Consider the following 20529-nt stretch of genomic DNA (forward strand, 5'->3'; position numbering starts at 1 on the left):
CGAGTGTGTGGCTCATTCCAGACCCGAAAGCACAGCAGTGCTCCCGGGGCAGCATCCACCGAGTGTCAGCACACGGATGTAACCACTGTATAGCGTAGTGCCAAATCATTATTTCAATTGTGTATTGTAGTTTAAGACAAAATAAATGGACTGTTTGTAACAGCTGCATTTCTTCTGTTGTATTTCTAAAGTGGAAAGTTCTTGAAACTATAACTTAAGGTTGTTCACTGTGCTTTTGAGCTGAGTTAAGGCAACATTAAGCAGTAAAGATGTAGTACTAATGGTTGGGAAACAAGCTTTTATATGTACATAAAGCATCCTGTACCTGGTGAGGCTTGCAAAAACCTTAGGAACTTCTGAGAAATTCACTTAAAACTGGAGAAACTGGTTTGCAGTGGAGGGGGTTTGCTGGTAGAATTAAAACAACTTCAAAAGTGATGCAAAGTAGTTGCTGCAGAGCATCATCTTTATGTGTTGGCCGATTAATTGATGGAGCAGATATTTTATGTGCCATTTTGCCTGCACTAAGGGCAACTAACTCTAGGATCCAGCTCTGCTGCTTTTTACTGTAGTTGAGAGTGTCTTTTCTTACATTATCTATAGCCAAAGTGTAGCTGCAATTGGCTGCACTGTTGAGGATCAGTGCTCTGGAGAGAATCATTCTATAGTCAGAGCTACGATGGCAAATAAGTAGGTGCAGTTAATTCACAGTAGCTGTTTATAAATCAGCAGTAAGTGACTTGATCCAAACACATCACCCAAAAAATAGAGCACCTGTTCAAAGTGCAGTTCTGTAGGATAAATACACGTGTGATAGTGTGAACAAACTTGTACTGACTCACTTTTTGGGGGGTGAAGGATTGTTATCTCCTGAGAATGTAGGAACAATTTTGAGGTTTTCATCAAACACCCCAACTCCATTGCTACTTCTGTTCCCCAGCTTTCCCCAAACAACACACACATGTAATGAGCTCTGAGCATTCCATCGCTTTGTCTTACACTGCCTCTTCCCTAAAGCCTTCAAGATGAGGCAATTGCAGCCCCTCAGCCTGGAGAGGGAGACATCTCTAGTGTGAAAAGAGAGAATTTTTCCCCTTGAACTGTAAGGGAGATGCGGAAAAAGTACCTTGGAGATGGTCTGGTAGCCTTGACATCCTTAGTCAAGTAATCCTGGGGTCCACCAAGTGACCACAGATGTGGCTGTCTGCAAGGCAGAACTCAAGTGTTGGGGTTTGGTTTCTTCCTGGAGTTGCAGTGTCTTACTGTTAGTGTATTCAGTGGAGTGATCTCCCATATTTCCATACCATTTTGTGCATGTGGAAACCTGCTGAACAGACATGATGCTTATTTTGATAAAAATTGTATAAGAAAACTGTCAAGTAGGTGGGTGAGACTTGAACTTGTGCTTTTGGGTGGCACCACAGAATCCACGTCAGTGGGTTGTGTTCTTAACAAGTTGAGCTCAAATGGAAGAGGAAAAGGTCATTATTTCTGGTATGGTACATTATGACCATTCCTTTTACATGCAGGTATCTGCCCTCTCATCCTTTTTACTTCGTGAGCAGGCTGCTGGGAGCTTGGTACACAGGGATGATGGGATAATGTCTCCTGTCAGTTTTTGACAGTCAGACATCCTCAGCATCCCACACTCTGTTCAGTCTCACACTTTCTTCCACAGCTTCAGGCTTCCTGGAATCCTGCAGCAGAGACTCCAGCTTCCTCTTCCCCTGTGCTCTGGAAAACACAATAATCTGGTAAGATGTAAAAGGGGGAAATAAAGCAATTTACCAGAAGAACATTTCACTGGCCATTGTCCTTCCAAGATTTGAGTTTTAACCCCGATGTTAGTTACCAGCTGATTTGTTTTACATTCTCATTGTGTAGTAACTGGAAGGCAGTTTCTGTGGATTTCCCCATCACAAAATACTTGCTGTGCACAGTCACATTGCTGCACAGGCTCTGGAGAATGGCATTTCCAGTAAGAGGGGAGGAATTTCACCTCAACCCAATCTAATCTTTCAGGCTGTCTGCAGGCTAAAGGTAACCATGATCCAGGGAAAGGGTTTTGTGGTGGTTAATGCAATGAGGTACCCACTAGGGTGGTAGTTTGATGGAAATCCTAGAACCCCAGCCTAGTTTGTGTTGGAAGGGAACTTAAAGCTCATCCAGCTCCAACCCCCTGCCACGGGCAGGGACACCTTCCACTAGAGCAGGTTGCTCCAAGCCCCTGTGTCCAACCTGGCCTTGAACACTGCCAGGGATGGGGCAGCCACAGCTTCTCTGGGAAAAGTCTGTGCCAGCGCCTCAGCACCCTCACAGGGAAGAGCTTCTGCCTCAGAGCTCATCTCAATCTCCCCTGTTTCACAGTTTACTGCAAGGAATTGGTGCTTTGATGGCAGAAGAAAGTTAAACAGTACGTGAAAGATGTAGAACATTGTGAAGCTGTGTAAAGCAGCACACACACAAGGAGCAAATTGTAACTGGTTTGCACTGATGGTTTTTCCTCTCTTTTGGTTAGCGCCTGCTTCTCAGAGCTATTGAGAGATACTTAAAAGGGAAAGTCCATGAGGCGAGAGGAAGAAAAGGTTGGTATTGTCTCCTGGGAAGGAGAGTGGCTCTTGATAAAGCAACCTTGAATCATTCTCTCAGCACAGATAATCCACAAAGATTATCAGCAAAACTGTCTGATTTCTGATGGATCAGGGCAATTGGCTGCATCCGAACAAGTCTTTTCCCAAGGGTGAAAAGGAGAGGCAGCCTTGCTGGCCAGGATCCTTCCCTAGTTCCAGATCATATGGCTTTTCCCACAAAAGGCTTGCAGAGCTCAGCCTGCTTTCCCTGCTGGGGGTCTGCACCCTCGCTGCTGCAGGTCCTTTGAAGAAATAACCTGAGCAGGTTTTGCTGCTGGAGATGGAGCTGGACACCGCTTACCTTTAGGAATAGTGAGGGGTACCGGGATACAGGAGGTGCAATCAGTTCTGATTGGCATGCTTGGGAAAAACAGCAGTAACCCAATAAATCTGTTGTAGCAGTAACTGTAGTCAGATGAGCAGTAACTCCAGGCAGAGGCCCGGGTGAGCTCACCCAGAAGGGTCTGTTGAGAGTTAGAAGCTTTTATTTATTCTCTCCTGGCTTTTATTTATATTCTTTTTCTGGGTTAATTTCCTCTTTTATTATTCCAGCTTCATTCCCCTTCAACTCTATGGTAAAATCACAAGGTGCTGAGATGAGGGCAGGTTTCCATGACTTATTTCCAGTTTCTTGTAGTAAATACCTGCAAAGCTTGAGGGTGTTGTGTAAAAATGTCTTGGGAACAGAATTCCTCCTCCTGCAACAGGAATGCCAGGACTGATCTGTATTTGAGAAGCTGGATCGTACTAGAGAGTGCTGGGGGGGCTTAATGAATCAGTTTAAGGGAAAGGCTCAAGAGTGCTGCAAAGAAAGAGTTAACATCCGAGCACCTTGTGCAAGGTGCTGTGAGAGTGGCGGTTCTGTGGCTCCTGCCTTGCAGAACAGACCCTTCTCCCACTGCTCTTCTCCCCCACCCCAAGCCCTGGCAGTCCTTTTTGGAAGGAGCAGGTCAGTGGGAGGCTCTGCTGTGCCAAAGGGACCCTGCTGTGTTTCCTGCTCCCATGGAGATCCTTCTGGCCTCAGCTCATCTTGAACAGAACCAAACCCCATCCTTGCTGCTCCTGGGGCTGCTAAACACTGTGTTAATGGAGTAATAGAAAAACACAGACTTTTCTATTGTTATTTTGCACATAACGAGTTCCAACTTTCTGTGAGGCCCAAGTCCTGCGGTTCTGACTCTTAAATCCATTTCTGCACCTCAGGGGTTTCAAAAGCACATCAGAGACCAGCGGCTCAGGCTTGGTGCCTCCTTTAAACCCCATGAGCTTGCTATTAACCAGTCCCTTCAGGCATGTGCAGCATTTTTTGTATGTGTGCTTCCACCTGAACTCGTAACGATGGGGAATTGAGAAGTTTTAACTGGTCATCTAACAGCTAAGTGTGGTGTTACTGCTCTGAAAGGACATGGATATCGTGTGCACATTGGTTTCATGTAACAATCATCACGGTTTCCTCAGCATTAATCACTTTGAAGTAATTCACTCTTGTGTTAGGCTGATATTTTGCCACTTCTGTTTAATTCAGCACACTGATGTTTCTAAGTAAGAAAATTCAAGGAGGGAGATCCCAGCTTGTTGATGGAAAACCTCAGACTCAATAGGGCCAGGATTTGCCCTCAGAATTAAGACCATATACAGATAATGTATAATGAGCATATGTATAAATGTAGAGGATAAGGCAAGTGCCCATGTGTAAGTCAGAATGTCACTACTGTATTTTCATAGCTCTCTTGTGCATTGCCTGGTAGCCTTTGATCTCTTCCAATTGCATTCCCAGCTCCTAACACAGGTCCCTGGTTGTGTCAGCCTGCGCTGGCTCAGAGAACGTGCACCGAGCACTTCCTCGTCCTCAAATCCACGTAAGTAGTTCAAAACGATCCCTTGAAGTACCCAGACATCCAATGCTCTCCATCACTGTAAGTGGCAAATGCCTTTTATGATAGTGGTAGTTGGCAGTAAACAGGTAAAGAAATAACACTGATTTATTTCCCCCAGGAATACAGAAGATCCTTTGCCTTGATACTGTGCATCTGGGCACACAAGGAAACCCAAAGAGCATCTCTACCCTGCTGTGCAGCTCAGGAACGCAATGCAGGAAAGTAGGGGCAGACGTGGTGTGCAAACCCTGCCTTGTGCTTTGACAGCCCACAGGTTGTGGTGTGGGGCTGGTGTCCTGTTGGGGTTAAGTCCCCATTGAGGGACCTCAAAGCCTCAAGTGCCCAGCTGTGGACTTTGTGTCCTGGTACAGACGTGGCTGTGACACAACCTGGAGCAAAGCCTCCTGCTGCCCTGTGCTACCTGATCTGCAGGGGTCTGGAACTGGACGATCTTAAGGTCCTTTCCAACCCAAACCAGTCTGTGAGCCTGTGACTTCTCTTCAGGGTAAGCCCCATCCATGTCCCTGCCCATCCCTTGGCTGGTGCAGTGGGTGCCCCAGGGAGGAGGAAGAGCTCCTGATGGTGCTTCTGTGTGAGGCCAGACAGGCTCTGGGTCACTTTGACATACGATGGAAGTTAATGGGCAGAGAGGTGGTGGAAGCCATAGGAAGGAACAGCTCAAAACCAACGTCTCTGTTGCTGGAGGTGCCAGGGCAGCCTCAGAGGCAGTTCAGGAAGCCCAGGGGGTACCTGCAGCACCTGATACGTTAACTAGGGTATGTCAAACACACATAGGTCATCTTAGAGCAGCTCCAGTGCCTAAAGGGGCGCCAGGAAACCTGGAGAGGGGCTTTGGACAAGGGATGGAGGGACAGGCCAAGGGGAATGGCTTTAACCTGCCCGAGGGGAGATTGAGATGAGCTCTGAGGCAGAAGCTCTTCCCTGGGAGGGTGCTGAGATGCTGGCACAGACTTTTCCCAGAGAAGCTGTGGCTGCCCCATCCCTGGCAGTGTTCAAGGCCAGGTTGGACACAGGGGCTTGGAGCAACCTGCTCTAGTGGAAGGTGTCCCTGCCCGTGGCAGGGGGTTGGAGCTGGAGGAGCTTTAAGGTCCCTTCCAGCACGAACCGCTCCGTGGTTCCAGCCGCGCTGCGGGCGCGGACGGGCTGTGGGGGGGCCGCGGCTCTGTCCCCGCAGCCACACGCCGCCCTCCAGCGCCGCAGCGGCGGCATCGGGTCGGGCGGCGCCGGCGGGGCCGGGCCCGGGCGCAGCGGCGGCAGCAGCGGTCGCCATGGCGGGGCGGGCGGCGCCATGTCGGGGGCAGCCCTGAGGGAGCGGCGGCGGCGGCGGCGGCGCGGTGCGGGCCGCGGAGAGGCGGCGATGAACGCGTCGGGGCGGCTGCCGGCGGCGGGCGAGGAGGAGCCGGCGGCGGCCGCGCTGCTGCCGCTGGGCGGGAACGGCAGCGCGGGCGGCGGCGCGGCGGAGCTGCGGGGGGGCACCCACGGCGCCACGGTGGCGGCCTGCGCCTCGCTGCTGGCGCTCGTCTTCTGCCTGGGCTCGTACGGGAACCTCATCGTGCTGCTGTCCTTCTTCGACCCGGCGCTCCGCAAATTCCGCACCAACTTCGACTTCATGATCCTCAACCTCTCCTTCTGCGACCTGTTCATCTGCGGCGTGGCCGCCCCCATGTTCGCCTTCGTCCTCTTCTTCGACTCGGCTCGCGGCGTCCCCGGCACCTTCTGCTTCACCTTCCACCTCACCAGCTCCGGCTTCATCATCATGTCGCTCAAGACGGTGGCGGTCATCGCGCTGCACCGGCTGCGCATGGTGCTGGGCAAGCAGCCGCACCGCGCCGCCTCCTTCCCCTGCACGCTGCTGCTCACGCTGCTGCTCTGGGCCACCAGCTTCACGCTGGCCACGCTCGCCACCCTCAAAACGCGCCGCTCCCGCCTCTGCCTGCCCATGTCCAGCTTCGCCAGCCGCGAGGGCAAGGTCATCCTCTACCTCTACGTCACCGACTTCATCTGCTGCGTGGCCGTGGTGTCCGTGTCCTACGTGATGATCGCGCAGGCGCTGCGGCGCAACGCACGTGTGCGGCGGTGCCCGCCCGGGGACGGCTGCAGGCCACAGCCCTTCGCGGGGCCGCCGGGCACCGTGCCCGCGCTGTACCGGAACCAGGGCCACGGCCACGCCGCGCACCTCGGCCCCGCACGGCTGCAGGCGTCCGCCATCAACCTGGCGACGGGCAAAGACTCGCGCGCAGTGGTGACGTGCGTGGTGATCGTGCTGTCGGTGCTGGTGTGCTGCCTTCCGCTGGGCATCTCGCTGGTGCAGGACACGCTGTCGGGCAGCGGTGGGTTTGTTCTCTACCAGTTTGAGCTGTGCGGGTTCACCCTCATCTTCTTCAAGTCAGGGTTGAATCCGTTCATCTACTCCCGCAACAGCGCGGGGCTGCGGAGGCGAGTGCTCTGGTGCCTGCAGTACGTAGCGCTGGTCTTTTTCTGCTGCAAGCAGAAGACCAGGCTTCGAGCCATGGGCAAAGGCAGCCTGGAAGTCAACAGGAACAAGTCGTCGCACCATGAGACCAATTCGGCGTACATGCTGTCTCCCAAACCTCAGAAGAAGCTCGTGGACCAAGCATGCGGCCCCAGTCACTCCAAGGAGAGCGTGCTGAGCCCCAAGGCTTCCATCGGGCATCAGCACTACGCGCAGAGCAGCTCGACCCCCATGAACACCCGGATCGAGCCCTATTACAGCATCTATAACAGCAGCCCCTCGCAGGAGGTGAGCACCCCGAACAGCCTGCAGCCCGTGAACTCCACCTTCGGCTTCACCAAGTCCTACATTGCCATGCACTACCGCGCCAGCGACCGGGACTGCGGCAGCGCGGCGGCCCGGCACATACCGGTGCCCTCCGTGTAGCTGGGCAAGGGGATTGTGCTGAACTGTGCTGCTGGTAAAGGAGAACACCACTAATGTTAATATCCAGTGTTTGCATCTGAAGCGAATGCTGGGATATTGCTCCGTGACTCTTTGTTTCAAAAGGGCAGTGTTTGAGATGTGTATTTGGAGCTGTAACATGAGGGTGTGTTTGTTACTGAATGAGGAAAGAGTAAGAGTTACAACTACGTGATGCTCTGCAGCATGAGGCAGAGTGTCTCAGAGAACAGCCTGAGGCTGCACCACAAGTATTACCCCTTAAATTGCAAACTTGGCCTATTTTCATAAAGGAAGAGCTGAGAGGATGTTTGGTATTTATGATACTCGAGTTTAAACTCTTCCCATTGCAGGAGGTTGAAGGAATGGTTGGTGTTTTGTAGCAAGCGTCAGTAATAACAAAAGGCCTTTCAATTCAGGGTGAAATCCTGGTTCCTTTGAGGTGAATGGCAGAATTCCATGAACTTCATCTGAAGTTCAGGATTTCAGTCCTGGCTTCCTAAAGCAGGACAAGGCATTTTACAACCAGTGTTACATTGCCACTGAGGAGGGACTTTGGAGGTTGGTCACACTGTAACAAGCCTCTGAAGAATATGTATTAATATCTGATGTACATTTATTTTAAGGCTGGGTGGCATTATGCACCCCAAAATAAGCTATTTGGAGAAGTATTTTACATCCAGTAGAAATATCTGTGCAATACCTAATGATGGGATTTACGTGAGGATAAAGATGAATATTGCAATATTATAGTGCTGATACACTGCGAGTAACGCGGTCACCTCTGGAATGTCCTAATCCATAAGCTGTGATGCAGACAGCAGTGCTGCTGGCTGGAGTTTTTGTGTGTAAAAGCAGGAATTGGGGGGATTTGGCTGTGATATTCCTGACAGGTAGAACTGACACCTCCACTAACGTTTTAGAACCAGAATGACCACAGGACAGCTACGAATCGTTAAGGTTTTCTTAAGTCTAACGTCACTTTGATTTAAAGATGAACAATCCACCTACCTACAGACTCCATCTACACAGTGAGCAAATAAGGTTACTTCCGTATTTTTTATAAACCCAACCGTTTGTGTTGTGTCACTTGTGGTGGGAATTCCTTGGGAAACTGAATGGTTCGGAGGCATTGAAATTCCTGATAGTTACTGCTTTAAGTGGCCAAATATTCACCTTTCGACTTCTATGGACTTGATCTGAGCCTTAGTATCACCAAACTAATCGTGCCACAGACTCTGGTGCCTCGGTGTAGGAAAATGCCACATTTCAGTGATGGAAAGAAACAAACCCCATTGCCATGTGTGAGTCGTCACGGGTTCAGGCTCTTTGTTACTAAACTGCTTTCAAGGGTTCCTTGGAAGACAGTTGCGTTATGAACTCTGTCCTTTGGTAACACTCTGGATTTTAATGAGTTTTGAATAATTCAAGACAGCTTTCTTCTTGCAATAAAATGGATGTGAACAACTTTCTAATACATATGCACAATGGAGATTATTTCCATAAGTCTCTGCCCAGATATTTTTCTCTATAAACAAATAACACAGTTCTTTCTACGGTGATTATAAAAGATAACTAAAAGATCTGTCTTGCTTGGTTTTTCTCACTTGGCATTTCTCTTTAGTACAAAGGGTACTAATTCAGAGGGATAAAATATGTGAGGTCCTGTCTCTTTGTCTCAAGCTGTATGTTCTCAGCAGCAATTTCAATTTCAGATCACAAGGAGTCCAGGGCAGGACCCCAAAAGTGGTTGCTGGATGGGGTCCTGTCTGTACTTGGAGCTGAAGATGGGCGTTAAGGCTGGTTTTAACATGAAGCAGGTTTGGGGTTTGCTGCTTGTACATACGACTCCCACTGCGCTCGTGGGATCACACAAGCTTCGTCACACAATTGAAGGTTAAATCCCTCACACCTTATTCATAAAGTGATTTGCACTGAGTGTTCATGTGGGAGTAAAGCAAGAAGGTGCAGCTGCGGGATAAGAGGAGGTTTAATTGCCCTTATGTGATGTGTCATTGAGACAAAAGAACTTGAAGGGACAAAAAGTCCCTTCAGAACACTTTGTAATCCTGCTCTTCTGTTATCACTGCTGCCAGTTGTATCCTTAATGCAACCAATGTGTTAATATGCTGATAGCATCAGGTAGGGAAGTGCAACACCTTTTAGTCTGCAGTAGGAAGAAATCAGAGGTGTCAGTTGTACTAAGTAACTGTTTTTGGGGGAGGTTTGTGGGTGTCATAAATAGAGATTGGAGTTTGAAAATAGGTACAATTTCTTTGAATCATGATTCAGTTATTATAGGATAAAATAGCTGGGTTTGACTCTTCTAGAGTGTAACTATTCCTTTAGCCCCCTTCTGTCAGAACCCTCCTCTGCTGAGCACAGGACCAGTGAAGCCCGACTGTGAGGTTCAAGAAGCAGCAACCTAACTGTGAGGAGAAGCAAGAGAGCTCTGGATGAAGGAAGTGGAGGATGAATATGAAGAGAGGTAAGAGTAAGCAGTCCAAGTGTGTGAATACTGAATGGTTTGGGAAGAGTATGTCTGTAGTAGTGCAGTCCCTTACACAAGAAGAAAGCATCTGTGGATGTGAAAGGTGGGAAATCCAACACTTATGCTGTTCTTAGTTACTTAATGCCTGTATGTACAGAGCTAATTCAGTTTCAGAGTCCAAACATGCTGTCCCATCCCATTCTGCATTCCCAGGTCTGTGATTGCTGCTGGGAAGTCCTTTGGGTTCACTCACGAGTGAATCCAGGTCTGTGCTGTGCTCAATGATCTGCTCTCACCTTGTATTTATTTCCCATCACAGTCTGTTGGTTTTCCTTGAATGTGAAAATGAGATCAGCTCAATTGGTCCTAGTTCTTTCAAATACAATAAATACAATTATTAAGTGGCAGTAGGTGATGACAAGGGCTGGACTCGGGGTGATTGTGTCAAGTGAAACTTTATTAAGTCTAAATAATAATACACAAACTTTCTTGCTTGTCCTTTAGAGGTTTCTGACAGCAGCACTTAAAGCTCACACCATTATTTAACAGCAGAGACTGACACGTTGAGCTGCCTCTTTGGTGATTGTCTGGTTTTATATGTTAATCTGTAACGATAAAAGACTTTAAAGTCCCATCTCCTCCACCAGTTGCTTGAACCAAGTGGTGCAGCAGTCTGGGTTTGCATCTCTCAGATGGCTACATTAAGTAAATCTTTTCTCACTCTAAACCACAGAAAGAAGCTGTTAACCTTGTGCTGTAGTGGTTTGTGGTTTTCACGTGTACAGGGTGTGTGTTCCCATCTCGGGCTGTACCAGAACCGAGAGTCTCGACTACAACCAAGATCCAGGTTTAAGTGTGTATTTCTACGTCTGATTGTTCCAAATATATCATTATTTTGGAGATATCCAAGTGTGAGGAAGCAATAAAGAGAAACAGGAGGAAATACAAAGCAGGAGACAGAGAGAGGTCAAGATTTTGTAAGAACCTACAAGAAAAACCTTTCAGATTACGCTCTGGAGGGGTGGGAGGGAAGGCAGCCTGATTCTTCATTAGCTTTGAAAGCCAGGTTGGACACAGGGGCTTGGAGCAACCTGCTCTAGTGGAAGGTGTCCCTGCCCGTGGCAGGGGGTTGGAGCTGGATGAGCTTTAAGGTCCCTTCAACCCAAACCAGTCTGTGATTCTATGATTCTATCAACCTTACCCTTGGATGTGGTGTGACTCGAGCTGTCTTCCCTTCCAGGTGACACCCAAAGCATTTCAAGAAATGTTGGAAATAGCTGGAGACAATCAAGCACCCAGGAAGAAAAGGCTGTTTGGCAGTGCTCGGGCCTCAGCCCTTTGTTAACAGATTCTTTTATGAGATGGAATAACACGTGCTACAAACCCACTAGGAACCTGTCCTGGGACTGATCTGATACAACCCCCCTGTGACACAGCACCTTTGCAGGAGGTGAGCACAGAAACGCTTTTATTTGAGCACAGCCCCTCCGTACACAACCTTTACACCTCCGTGTATTCTTCCATCTCATACACATCCTGAGCGGGTCCGTTCTCCGCTCTCAGCAGCGGCTCGTTGGTTGTCTTTAAGACAGCCTCCAGCTGGCGCCAGAACATCCTCTGTTTGTGCTCCTCGGGGCTCCACTTGAGGTAGGTTTTCCTTTTCAGCAGCTTCCTGAGCTTGCTGAACTTCTGGGGCACGCTGTGGGGCGGGAGGTCCTCCAGCACGATCATGATGAGGGAATCCTGGTTTTCATTCAGGACCCGGTGCTCGGCAAAGTACAGCTCGTACTGGCACCAGCAGCTGCTCACGAAGCTGGGGGAGAGGACGAAAATGACCTTGTGGCTGTTCTCGATGCAGTAAAATATGTTCCCGAGAACGGGATGCCCCGGTTTGAAATCCCTCTCGTGGTAACAGATCTTGAACCCATCCTTTTCCAGTTTTCCCAGCAGATTCTCTTTGGTCCAGGCTGCATCGTGTTCGCTGTATGAGATGAAGGCGTCGAAGGGTTTGTTCTCTGGCCTCTTCTCGTACTGCTTCCTCTTCGCCATGCACCAGTACCAGCCCATTCTGACATACCACAGCCCATCAAAGCGCCAGCACAAGCCCGTCAACGCCAGCACCACCAGGATGGCAGCACAGGCTGTGATGGCCAGCTGGATGCCCAGGGAGCAGCGCAGGAGCGTGAGGTGGCTGCTCTCCACCAGCCAGCCCCTTCTGTCTGGTGGGAAGCTGCACCTGAGGCTCCCTTTGCCGTGGATCTGGAGCTGGGGGTTGTGGATGTAGACGTTGACGAACCAGTACAAGTCACAGTTACAGAAGAAGTGTTTGCCTTGGACAGTCAAAACACTCAACTGCGTTAACTGGCCAAAAGTGTCCTCCACGATGGTGGTGATGGCGTTGTCACTGATGTCCAGCTCGATGAGAGACGCCGGGAGAGCACCATGCTGCAGAAAGGAGATCTTGTTCCCGGATAGATTGAAGTATTTCAGCATTGGAAGAGATTCCCCAAAGTCATCAGGGAGCTCTGCAATGAGGTTGTGGCTACTGTCCAGGTTAGTGAGGGCAGAAAGGCGGCTGGTGGCCTCCAGCCTGGTGATGAGGTTCCCAGAAACATTAAGATACTGGAGGTTCTCCAGAGCATGCGTTAATGGCAACAGGTTCAACTTGTTTTTGCTGATGTCACATTTGGTTAGATTCCATGGGAAGTACTCGGGATGCATATCTGTAACTTTATTGTTCTGAATGATAAATACTGTTAAGTTGGACATGGATTTAAAACGAGGGGGTGTCACTTTGATATCACTGCTGCTTATGTCGAGGTGCTGCAGGGAGGGAGGTAAGTCGGGAAGCGCAGCAATCCGGTTGCTGCTGAGATCCAGGTATAACAGTTCTTCCATGGTGCCAGCAAACCACTCAGGCAGTTCCACAATGGAGCAGTTGGACATCTTGAGGTGCTTCACGTTCCTGGGAAGGCTCTCGATGGGGGTCCCAGCCTGGTTTCTGACTAAGGAAATGGCGTTGATCTGCACAGATCCAGGGGGAGGCTTTGCCAGCACGTTGGTGAGCTCCGGCCGCACGGTGTAGATGAAGTGGTTTCCCTGCACATACATGTTCTCCAAGTTAAACATCTTCTTAGCAAAATTCTGGGGTATTTGGCTTATGTTGGTGAAGGACAAATCAATGACCTTGATGGTTGTGGGGAGGCACAGCGTGTCCAGGCTGTTGATGGGGTTGTTGCTGATATTCACAAACCAGAGCTTGTCGGAGGGGAAGTTGCAGATGGCCTCGACGTCTAGAATGTTAATTGTCAGTTTGTTATAACTGGCATCAACAGAGTGCATGTTCTTCATGGGCAGAAATAGGATGAACAGTGACAGCAGATCCATTTCCAGGTCATTGTGACTAATGTCAAGCTCCAAAACACCATCCAGCTGAGCTTGGCACAGATCCGGATCCAGCTTTAACGTCAGCTCCTCATTGGACAGTTTGCTCTTTGACAGATCCAGTGTCCCATTTATTGGTGCTCCACAGAAACTGGGCCTCGATGAGGCTGTGGGAGAGACTGTTCCATTTTCCCCTCCTCTGGAAGAGCCCGTTGCGTTTTCTTCTCCTCGTTGAAGCTTGTTCCCTGTGCTTTGTCCAAGCCTCGGACCGACATCCTGCAGGACAGATGGATGCAGCAGCTCCTCGGTGGGTGCAGAAGGCTCCAGAGCAGCCTCTGAGGGTTTGGTGGTGGGTGAGAGCTTCAGGTGGGGTGGGAGACCCGACACAACAAGTTCCTTATCATTGAACGACAGATCCACAGCAGCGAGGCTGAGCAGACTCTCAAACGCTCCCGGTTCAATGTCCTTAATCTGGTTGTAGGAAAGGTCTAGAACTTGCAACATGCCAAAACCTTCCAAGTCGCTCTTGGTTATCTTTTCTATTGCATTGTGTGAGAAATTGAGAGCTCTGGCTGTTTTGGGAGCTCCTGCTTCTGATATAGAAGAGAGGTTCAAGTAGGAGTAATGGTAGAAGGGGAAGGTGTAGGCTGTAGGTGTTCTCTGAGTTAGGAATCCACTTGCTCCACTGAGTAAGAAAGAAACTGAGTAGAAATGAAGGCTTCCAATAAGGATCCTCATCCTGAAATGTAAAATCCAGCATTATAATATGCTCGATGTTAATGAATACCCTTGCAAAAACTAACCCTGGTTTACTTGCAAGTACAGAGATTGTTTCATGAGTTGTATCTATGAATCCCTTTTTATCTACATTAAAAAATACATGTTCATTATTACTTTCAAGAGGCAATGCTAGAAGATGGGGTTGGGGAACAGTTTGAGGAGAGCACTATTCATTTCAGACCGTTGTAGATAAACTCTGAATGATTTCTTCCTTCTCTTCTTGCCTTCCCCCCTCCCAGGCAGGCAGTGAGCAGCCTCTGCAATAGCATCTCTCTGTTGTGTCATCTCACATGCACTGTTGTAACAGCTGCTGGGACCTGGGTTTTAGGTCTCCACAACCACACCAGGTACCTCTGACCCCTCCAAAACCTGCTCAGCCACCTCAGTGCCTGTTCAAGAGTAACATGATGGGAAGCCACATGTAACAGCGTGACCACGTGTTGTCTTGTGACCCCATCCCCTTGGTGGTTTGCTCTCTGCCACTGTGACCATCTATTTAGCCTTACCTGTAGGATAAGGGAAACAGTAAGTTTGCTTTGAGGTAGGCTATTGGAGGCATTGGTGGGGCAGCCTGCTGCCAGGAAAGCTCACTCACTGCTGAACATCCTTCTTCAGACACTTCCCATTGCCTGGAGCAGCACTGCCCGGCTCCTCTCCTGCCCTTCTCTGTCTATCACTAATCTCAGTCCATGTCTTGTATTTATGACCCAAAAATGTGGGTGCAGACCTTCAGGTGAGGAACCTGGTGTTACCATCATCTCGTTTGCTGCCCTCCAGACTAGGACCATCGAGTTGAACTGAAGAGAAGGGACCCCAATGACATTCCAGCTCTGTCCCCTGCCAACAGGACCCAAGCAGACCACCCTGCATCCCTTGCATGGATCAGGAATAACCTGCAACGTGCAGCCAGTGCACCACAGGGGTAAGGAACCCCCCGGGGTGTTAAAAGCTGGGCAGATTTAAGGCTGGAGGGCAGCTCACCGCTCACTTGCACTTCCAGCCACCCTCCGCATCCCTCTTACCTTTTACTCACTGTCCTCAGTGCTGCTTCTCCACCAGTACCTGCTGCTGCCTTTTGTAGCACTGGGAGGGGAATGGGGCGGGCTGGGAACTGCCCAGCCCTCTGGGACAACCGGAATCTTCAGCCCCACTGCCCCTGTGGGGCTGGGGGAGGAGGTTTGCACAGGAGATGCTTCTCCCAGTGCAACCCATGAAGCTTTCCCCATCGTGTGGTACCAGCAGCTGCTCAGCCACTGCCCAAGGGGAAACTGGATGTGGAAGTTGCTTGTTTTAATGCTTGGTGCTGTGAGTGGTGTTTAATGCTTGGTGCTGATACCTGGTCACAGATACCTGCTGGCTTAGCTCCTGCCAGAGCATCGCTGGGAAGGTCTGGAAGCACCAAGTGTGAGCACAGGGTTATAAAACATTTACTGCTGTGTTCTGTGGGGTGTGTTTCCCAAGATGAAGGGAGGTTTCATATTGGGCTCTGCTATATGTGAATACAAGCTCTTGTGTGCCAGAAGTGCTGCTGCAAAGTGAGAAACGGTCCTTTTTGTGTGCTTTAACTTAGGGAAAGAACTAACAGGAGATTTTCTCAGTGTCTGTAGAGCTGCCTTGAAAGCTCTGCTCTCTGTTTGCAGCGCATCCGATCGGGGAGGCAGCAGGAGGGGACACAACAGATTGCACAAACAGAGCTCTGTCAGCCTCCGCTTCTTCCGCTATTGGATGTTTGTTGGTGTTGTTTTTCCACTCTGTTGTAACCACCAGTGACTGGAAACTCTTGCAGTAGCCCAGAGGCTCGCCCCGACCAGTCCAGGGGGGCTGGAAAACCCCAAGGTTGTTTGTGCTCCCTTTCTAGTCTCACCAGGCACTTTCCTGCCCTGGCAGGTTCTGGGAATTGCCCTGAAGTCTCCCTGTTCTTCAGGCAGATCCTGACTTGCTTTAGTAGCAGACACAGGAAATTAAGAGCTTCTTGAACCCGTCAGGAAAGATTATTGAACCTGTTTGAGTTGGGGGTGTCCCTGCAGACAGCCATTCCTCCCCAGTGAGGCTTCCTTCCTTCCTAAATATAGCCTCCTGTTCCTGAAACCTGGAATTCCCCTTTGGAAAGGTGCACAGGGCCCCTCAGACCACATCTTCAGCTGGTTGTGAGAGTAGATAACGGCTGGAAGTGGCAAAGTGGAAAAGACCATTTTCAGTATAAGGATGGTTATTCCACTGACATGGCATCATTCCAGCATTTGCTTCCTCCAGCATGTGTGCTGTGTATTCATTTATTCTCCTGGTTTTTGAAGGCAATCTCTTACTTAGGGATTGTGGAGGAAGAGGAAGGTCCATGTGAACGAGCAGGGAAAGGACACAGTGTGGCTGGGAGCAGAGCCAATGTGGGGTTGTGGTTCTCCACAAGGACTCAAAAAGGAGATTTCATTCCTGAATCTTGTTCTGTTCCTCTCGTGCACTGTCCCTCTGCAGGGGATATGTTTTGGGAGGTCTGGAAATGTAATTAAGGGAGGAGAGCTGGACCTGCTCCAGTCTAGAGGGGATGAGCACCAGCCTTCAGGAGCCCAGAACTCAAAGGAGCTTCTCTTCTTCAGGTGGGCTTAGATTTGAATGCTGAATGAAAACTGTAGGTCACATCTGTATATCTATACAGTGTTCATGACCAGGAGATCTCTGCCTCTGCAGAGGGGGAGCGAATAACACCCTGAATTTCCCTACCACTTGAGAATACCTTTCTGTGACTGGTCATGCCCCATCCCTGGCAGTGTTCAAGGCCAGGTTGGACACAGGAGCTTGGAGCAACCCGCTCTAGTGGAAGGTGTCCCTGCCCGTGGCAGGGGCTTGGAGCTGGAGGAGCTTTAAGGTCCCTTCCAACCCAAACCATTCTATGATCTTATTTCACTGTTTCAGCTAAGAGAAACTCCCCAGGGATGGTCTCACCTCTCATATCGAGCCCCTGCCTCCTCTCAGCCACATCCATCAGCCGTGCTGGTGTCTTGCACGAGTGTCCTCTGTTCTTTTTGATCCATTCTTGCAGCTAGTTAATAATCTGTGAGTTAAAATCACGGTTAAATGTGAGCTCTGGAAGGGATCCCTGTTGTGTGGACTCTACAGCTGCAGTATTAGAGCAGTGGCTGAGTAGAAATGCAAGTAAAGACCTGGCAATAACAACGGGACTCTGATCTACAGAACACTCTGATTTCATTTTTGGATATCAAATCCAACCCCAGGCACTGCTACAGGTTGGGCGGAGAAGAGATTCAGAGCAGCCCTGTGGAGAAGGACTTGGGGGTGTTGGTTGATGAGAAGCTTAAACATGAGCCGGCTTCAGTGTGCGCTTGCAGCCCAGAAACCAACCATATCCTGGGCTGCACCAAAAGAAGCGTGACCAGCAGGTCGAAGGAGGTGATCAAGCCCCTCTACTCTGCTCTCATGAGACCTCACTTGGAGTACTGTGTACAGTTCTGGTGTCCTCAACATAAGAAGGACGTGGAGCTGTTGGAGCAAGTCCAGAGGAGGCCATGAGGATGATCAGGGGCTGGAGCACCTCCCGTATGGAGACAGGCTGAGAAAGTTGGGGCTGTTCAGCCTGGAGAAGAGAAGCTGCGTGGAGACCTCAGAGCAGCTTCCAGTGTCTGAAGGAAGAAGTTCTTTACTGTGAGGGTGCTGAGGTGCTGGAATGGGTTGCCCAAGGAAGTTGTGGATGCTCCATCCCTCGCGGTGTTCAAGGCCAGGTTGGACAGAGCCTTGGGTGACATGGTTTAGTGTGAGGTGCCCCTGCCCATGGCAGGGGGTTGGAACTAGATGATTTTAAGGTCCTTTCCAACCCTAACTGTTCTATGATTCTATGATTCTATATTCAGTCCCATTTATGCTGCTTTGGGTTGTGTTGGAGGAGCCCACAGGTGAGTTCTAAGCCTTCCTGTGCAGATGAGCTGGGGGGTTTAAGTGCTTGTAACTGATGTTTGTTCTTCCTGTGCTTCAGGATCTTAAACCAGCTCATTGTTGGAACCCTTCTAATCGAGGTAAATAGATAAGCAGCATGTTTCACTTTCCCACTTTCATTTGATGTCGTTTCCATGACTAATTGCAGATGATAATCGGTACCATCACTGTGAGTTTGCTGTCTGCCTCTCACATCATCTCCCATGTTGCTGGTGTTTAAATGAGCATGGAAACGATGCTATCTCTGAGGCTGGGAAGCCAACCTGCAGCTCATCGCAGGCTTAAACCCAAGCACAAAGACCTGCAGCCCTCCAGTCCTGCTCTGTGCTTTCCACATACTGGGAGACGCTTGGTTTTCCCTGGTTTTGGTACTGACAGCTTCCTGCACGTCGGGGCTTGCCTGGGAGAGGGTTGAAGCAGGGAGTTACTCTCAGTTGTACATTTCTTCTGTATTTGAATGTGTTAGAACATAAAATGATGTTGGAATGAATTCCTTCAAGCAGTATCAACTATGGGCTGTTGTGCCCTGTGGGTTTTTGTGTGTGTCTCCCCTCACCTCTGCCTCAGTGGTTCTCTCCCAAATCAGCTGTTGGATGGGGAGGGATGGGAGAGGGTGGAAGAGAAAAGCATGTGGTTGATCACTGTGGATTTGTATGCTTGTGGGTAGCTCAGACACAGGGTAGGAACATCATAAGCATGTTAAAGGGGGCTTATAAGAAACCTGGAGAGGGGCTTTGGGCAAGGGCCTGTAGGGACAGGCCAAGGGGAATGGCTTTAACCTGCCAGAGGGGAGATTGAGATGAGCTCTGAGGCAGAAGCTCTTCCCTGTGAGGGTGCTGAGGCGCTGGCACAGACTTTTCCCAGAGAAGCTGTGGCTGCCCCATCCCTGGCAGTGTTCAAGGCCAGGTTGGACACAGGGGCTTGGAGCAACCTGCTCTAGTGGAAGGTGTCCCTGCCCGTGGCAGGGGGTTGGGACTGGGTGAGTTTAAGGTCCCTTCAACCCAAACCATTCTATGATTCTGTGTTGCTTCCTGTGCAAGGGGAAGTAGAGGCTGAGGAATACGGAGGTGGATCCACATTCCATGGCTTGGCAGCAGTGTGGGTTGCTCATAAAACGTCAGAAGTTGGCATTAGCAGCACATTGAGGTGCTGTGGCCGCTTAGTCAGAGGTTGTGCTTCCCCTTGTCACTGGGGACTTCCCTCCTGCACCGGGAGTGGGATTCCTTACACTGCACAAGAACTATTCTGATCTCTTCCTCTGCTCTGATCACCTCAGCTGAGGGTGCACAGGGAGCTTCAGCGTGTTGTGGCTTCTCTTCCCTTTAATATGACCGAGCCGGATGGGTGCAGGGGAAGTTGACACCAGCCCACACCGTACCTCTGCGTCCTGTGGCAGCGCAGAGCTGGGGTGAAGGAGCTGAGGGTGACGGTGCTGCTGCTGTGCTCACCTGAGTAGGCAGCGTGGTGGGGAGCCCGTCCCAAAGCTGGGCAAGTCACTTGAGTGTGGCCAAAGCCAAAAAGTGTGGTCAGTCCAGGGCCCGCATTCATACCCCTTGCTGCTGGAGGCTTCGTGGGAAGGTTGGTGCAGGTGGCTGGTCAGGCAAGGCAAAGAGTTTGAGGGAAACCAAGTTAAAGAGCTGAAGCCTGGAGAAGATGGCTTTTAACGTCATCTCTTTACTAAAGCTGCTGGCTAAAAAACAGGATTAAAACTTATATAACTTTTTGCTTACTTATCCAATGCTTGACAAGAAGATTGTGGGGGGGGGAAATCTGTATAGAAGCCTCTTCCAGGGTCAAAAGCTATGGTTAGAAGACTCTTCCCCCTTTGCCAGTTTCCACTGTCACATTGTTAAGCTGGCAGAAATGAGGGTAGCATCAGGAGCAATGACTTTGAGTTTAGATGCCATCTCATCCTGCTGCTGCTGTTTTGGTTTTCTACCCTATGAGGCAATAAAATGGGTTCTATTGCAACAGGCCAGCAAGTGAAGTTGCTATTTTGGGTGATATTGAACAAGTCATATGCCAAAGGGTTGGCAGATTTCCGTCTGAGATGGTTTAGGAAACTCCTGTACCTTGCAAAATGGTTTTAGGAAAGAGGAAATGTAGTGGGCTCACACGCTGAACACACATCATTGAATCCTAGACTGTTTTCAGATGGGATGGGACCTTAAAGCTTATCTGGTTCCAAGCCCCTGCCACGGGCAGGGACACCTTCCACTAGAGCAGGTTGCTCCAAGCCCCTGTGTCCAACCTGGCCTTGAACACTGCCAGGGATGGGGCAGCCACAGCTTCTCTGGGAAAAGTCTGTGCCAGCGCCTCAGCACCCTCCCAGGGAAGAGCTTCTGCCTCAGAGCTCATCTCAATCTCCCCTCTGGCAGGTTAAAGCCATTCCCCTTGGCCTGTCCCTACAGGCCCTTGTCCAAAGCCCCTCTCCAGGTTTCCTGGAGCCTCTTTAGGCCCTGGAGCTGCTCTAAGGTCTCCCCTTCA

The 20529-nt window shown here is 50.0% G+C and overlaps 2 protein-coding genes across 2 annotated transcripts; one reads left to right on the top strand and one right to left on the bottom strand.

The window, feature by feature from the left end:
• The first annotated feature begins 5816 nt into the window (after positions 1-5816).
• Positions 5817-8921, top strand: GPR75 (G protein-coupled receptor 75). The gene has a single exon (XM_030491190.1). It carries the CDS (start codon positions 5817-5819, stop codon positions 7425-7427), a length of 1611 nt encoding a protein of 536 aa, XP_030347050.1. The 3' UTR covers positions 7428-8921.
• A 2452-nt stretch (positions 8922-11373) lies between these two features.
• On the bottom strand, positions 11374-14118 carry LOC115609267 (toll-like receptor 2). The gene has a single exon (XM_030489233.1). The coding sequence runs from the start codon at positions 14053-14055 to the stop codon at positions 11434-11436; it is 2622 nt and encodes an 873-aa protein (XP_030345093.1). The 5' UTR covers positions 14056-14118; the 3' UTR covers positions 11374-11433.
• Positions 14119-20529: the final 6411 nt, after the last annotated feature.

This window comes from Strigops habroptila, chromosome 6 (assembly GCF_004027225.2).
Source record: "Strigops habroptila isolate Jane chromosome 6, bStrHab1.2.pri, whole genome shotgun sequence".
Lineage (NCBI taxonomy): Eukaryota > Metazoa > Chordata > Aves > Psittaciformes > Psittacidae > Strigops > Strigops habroptila.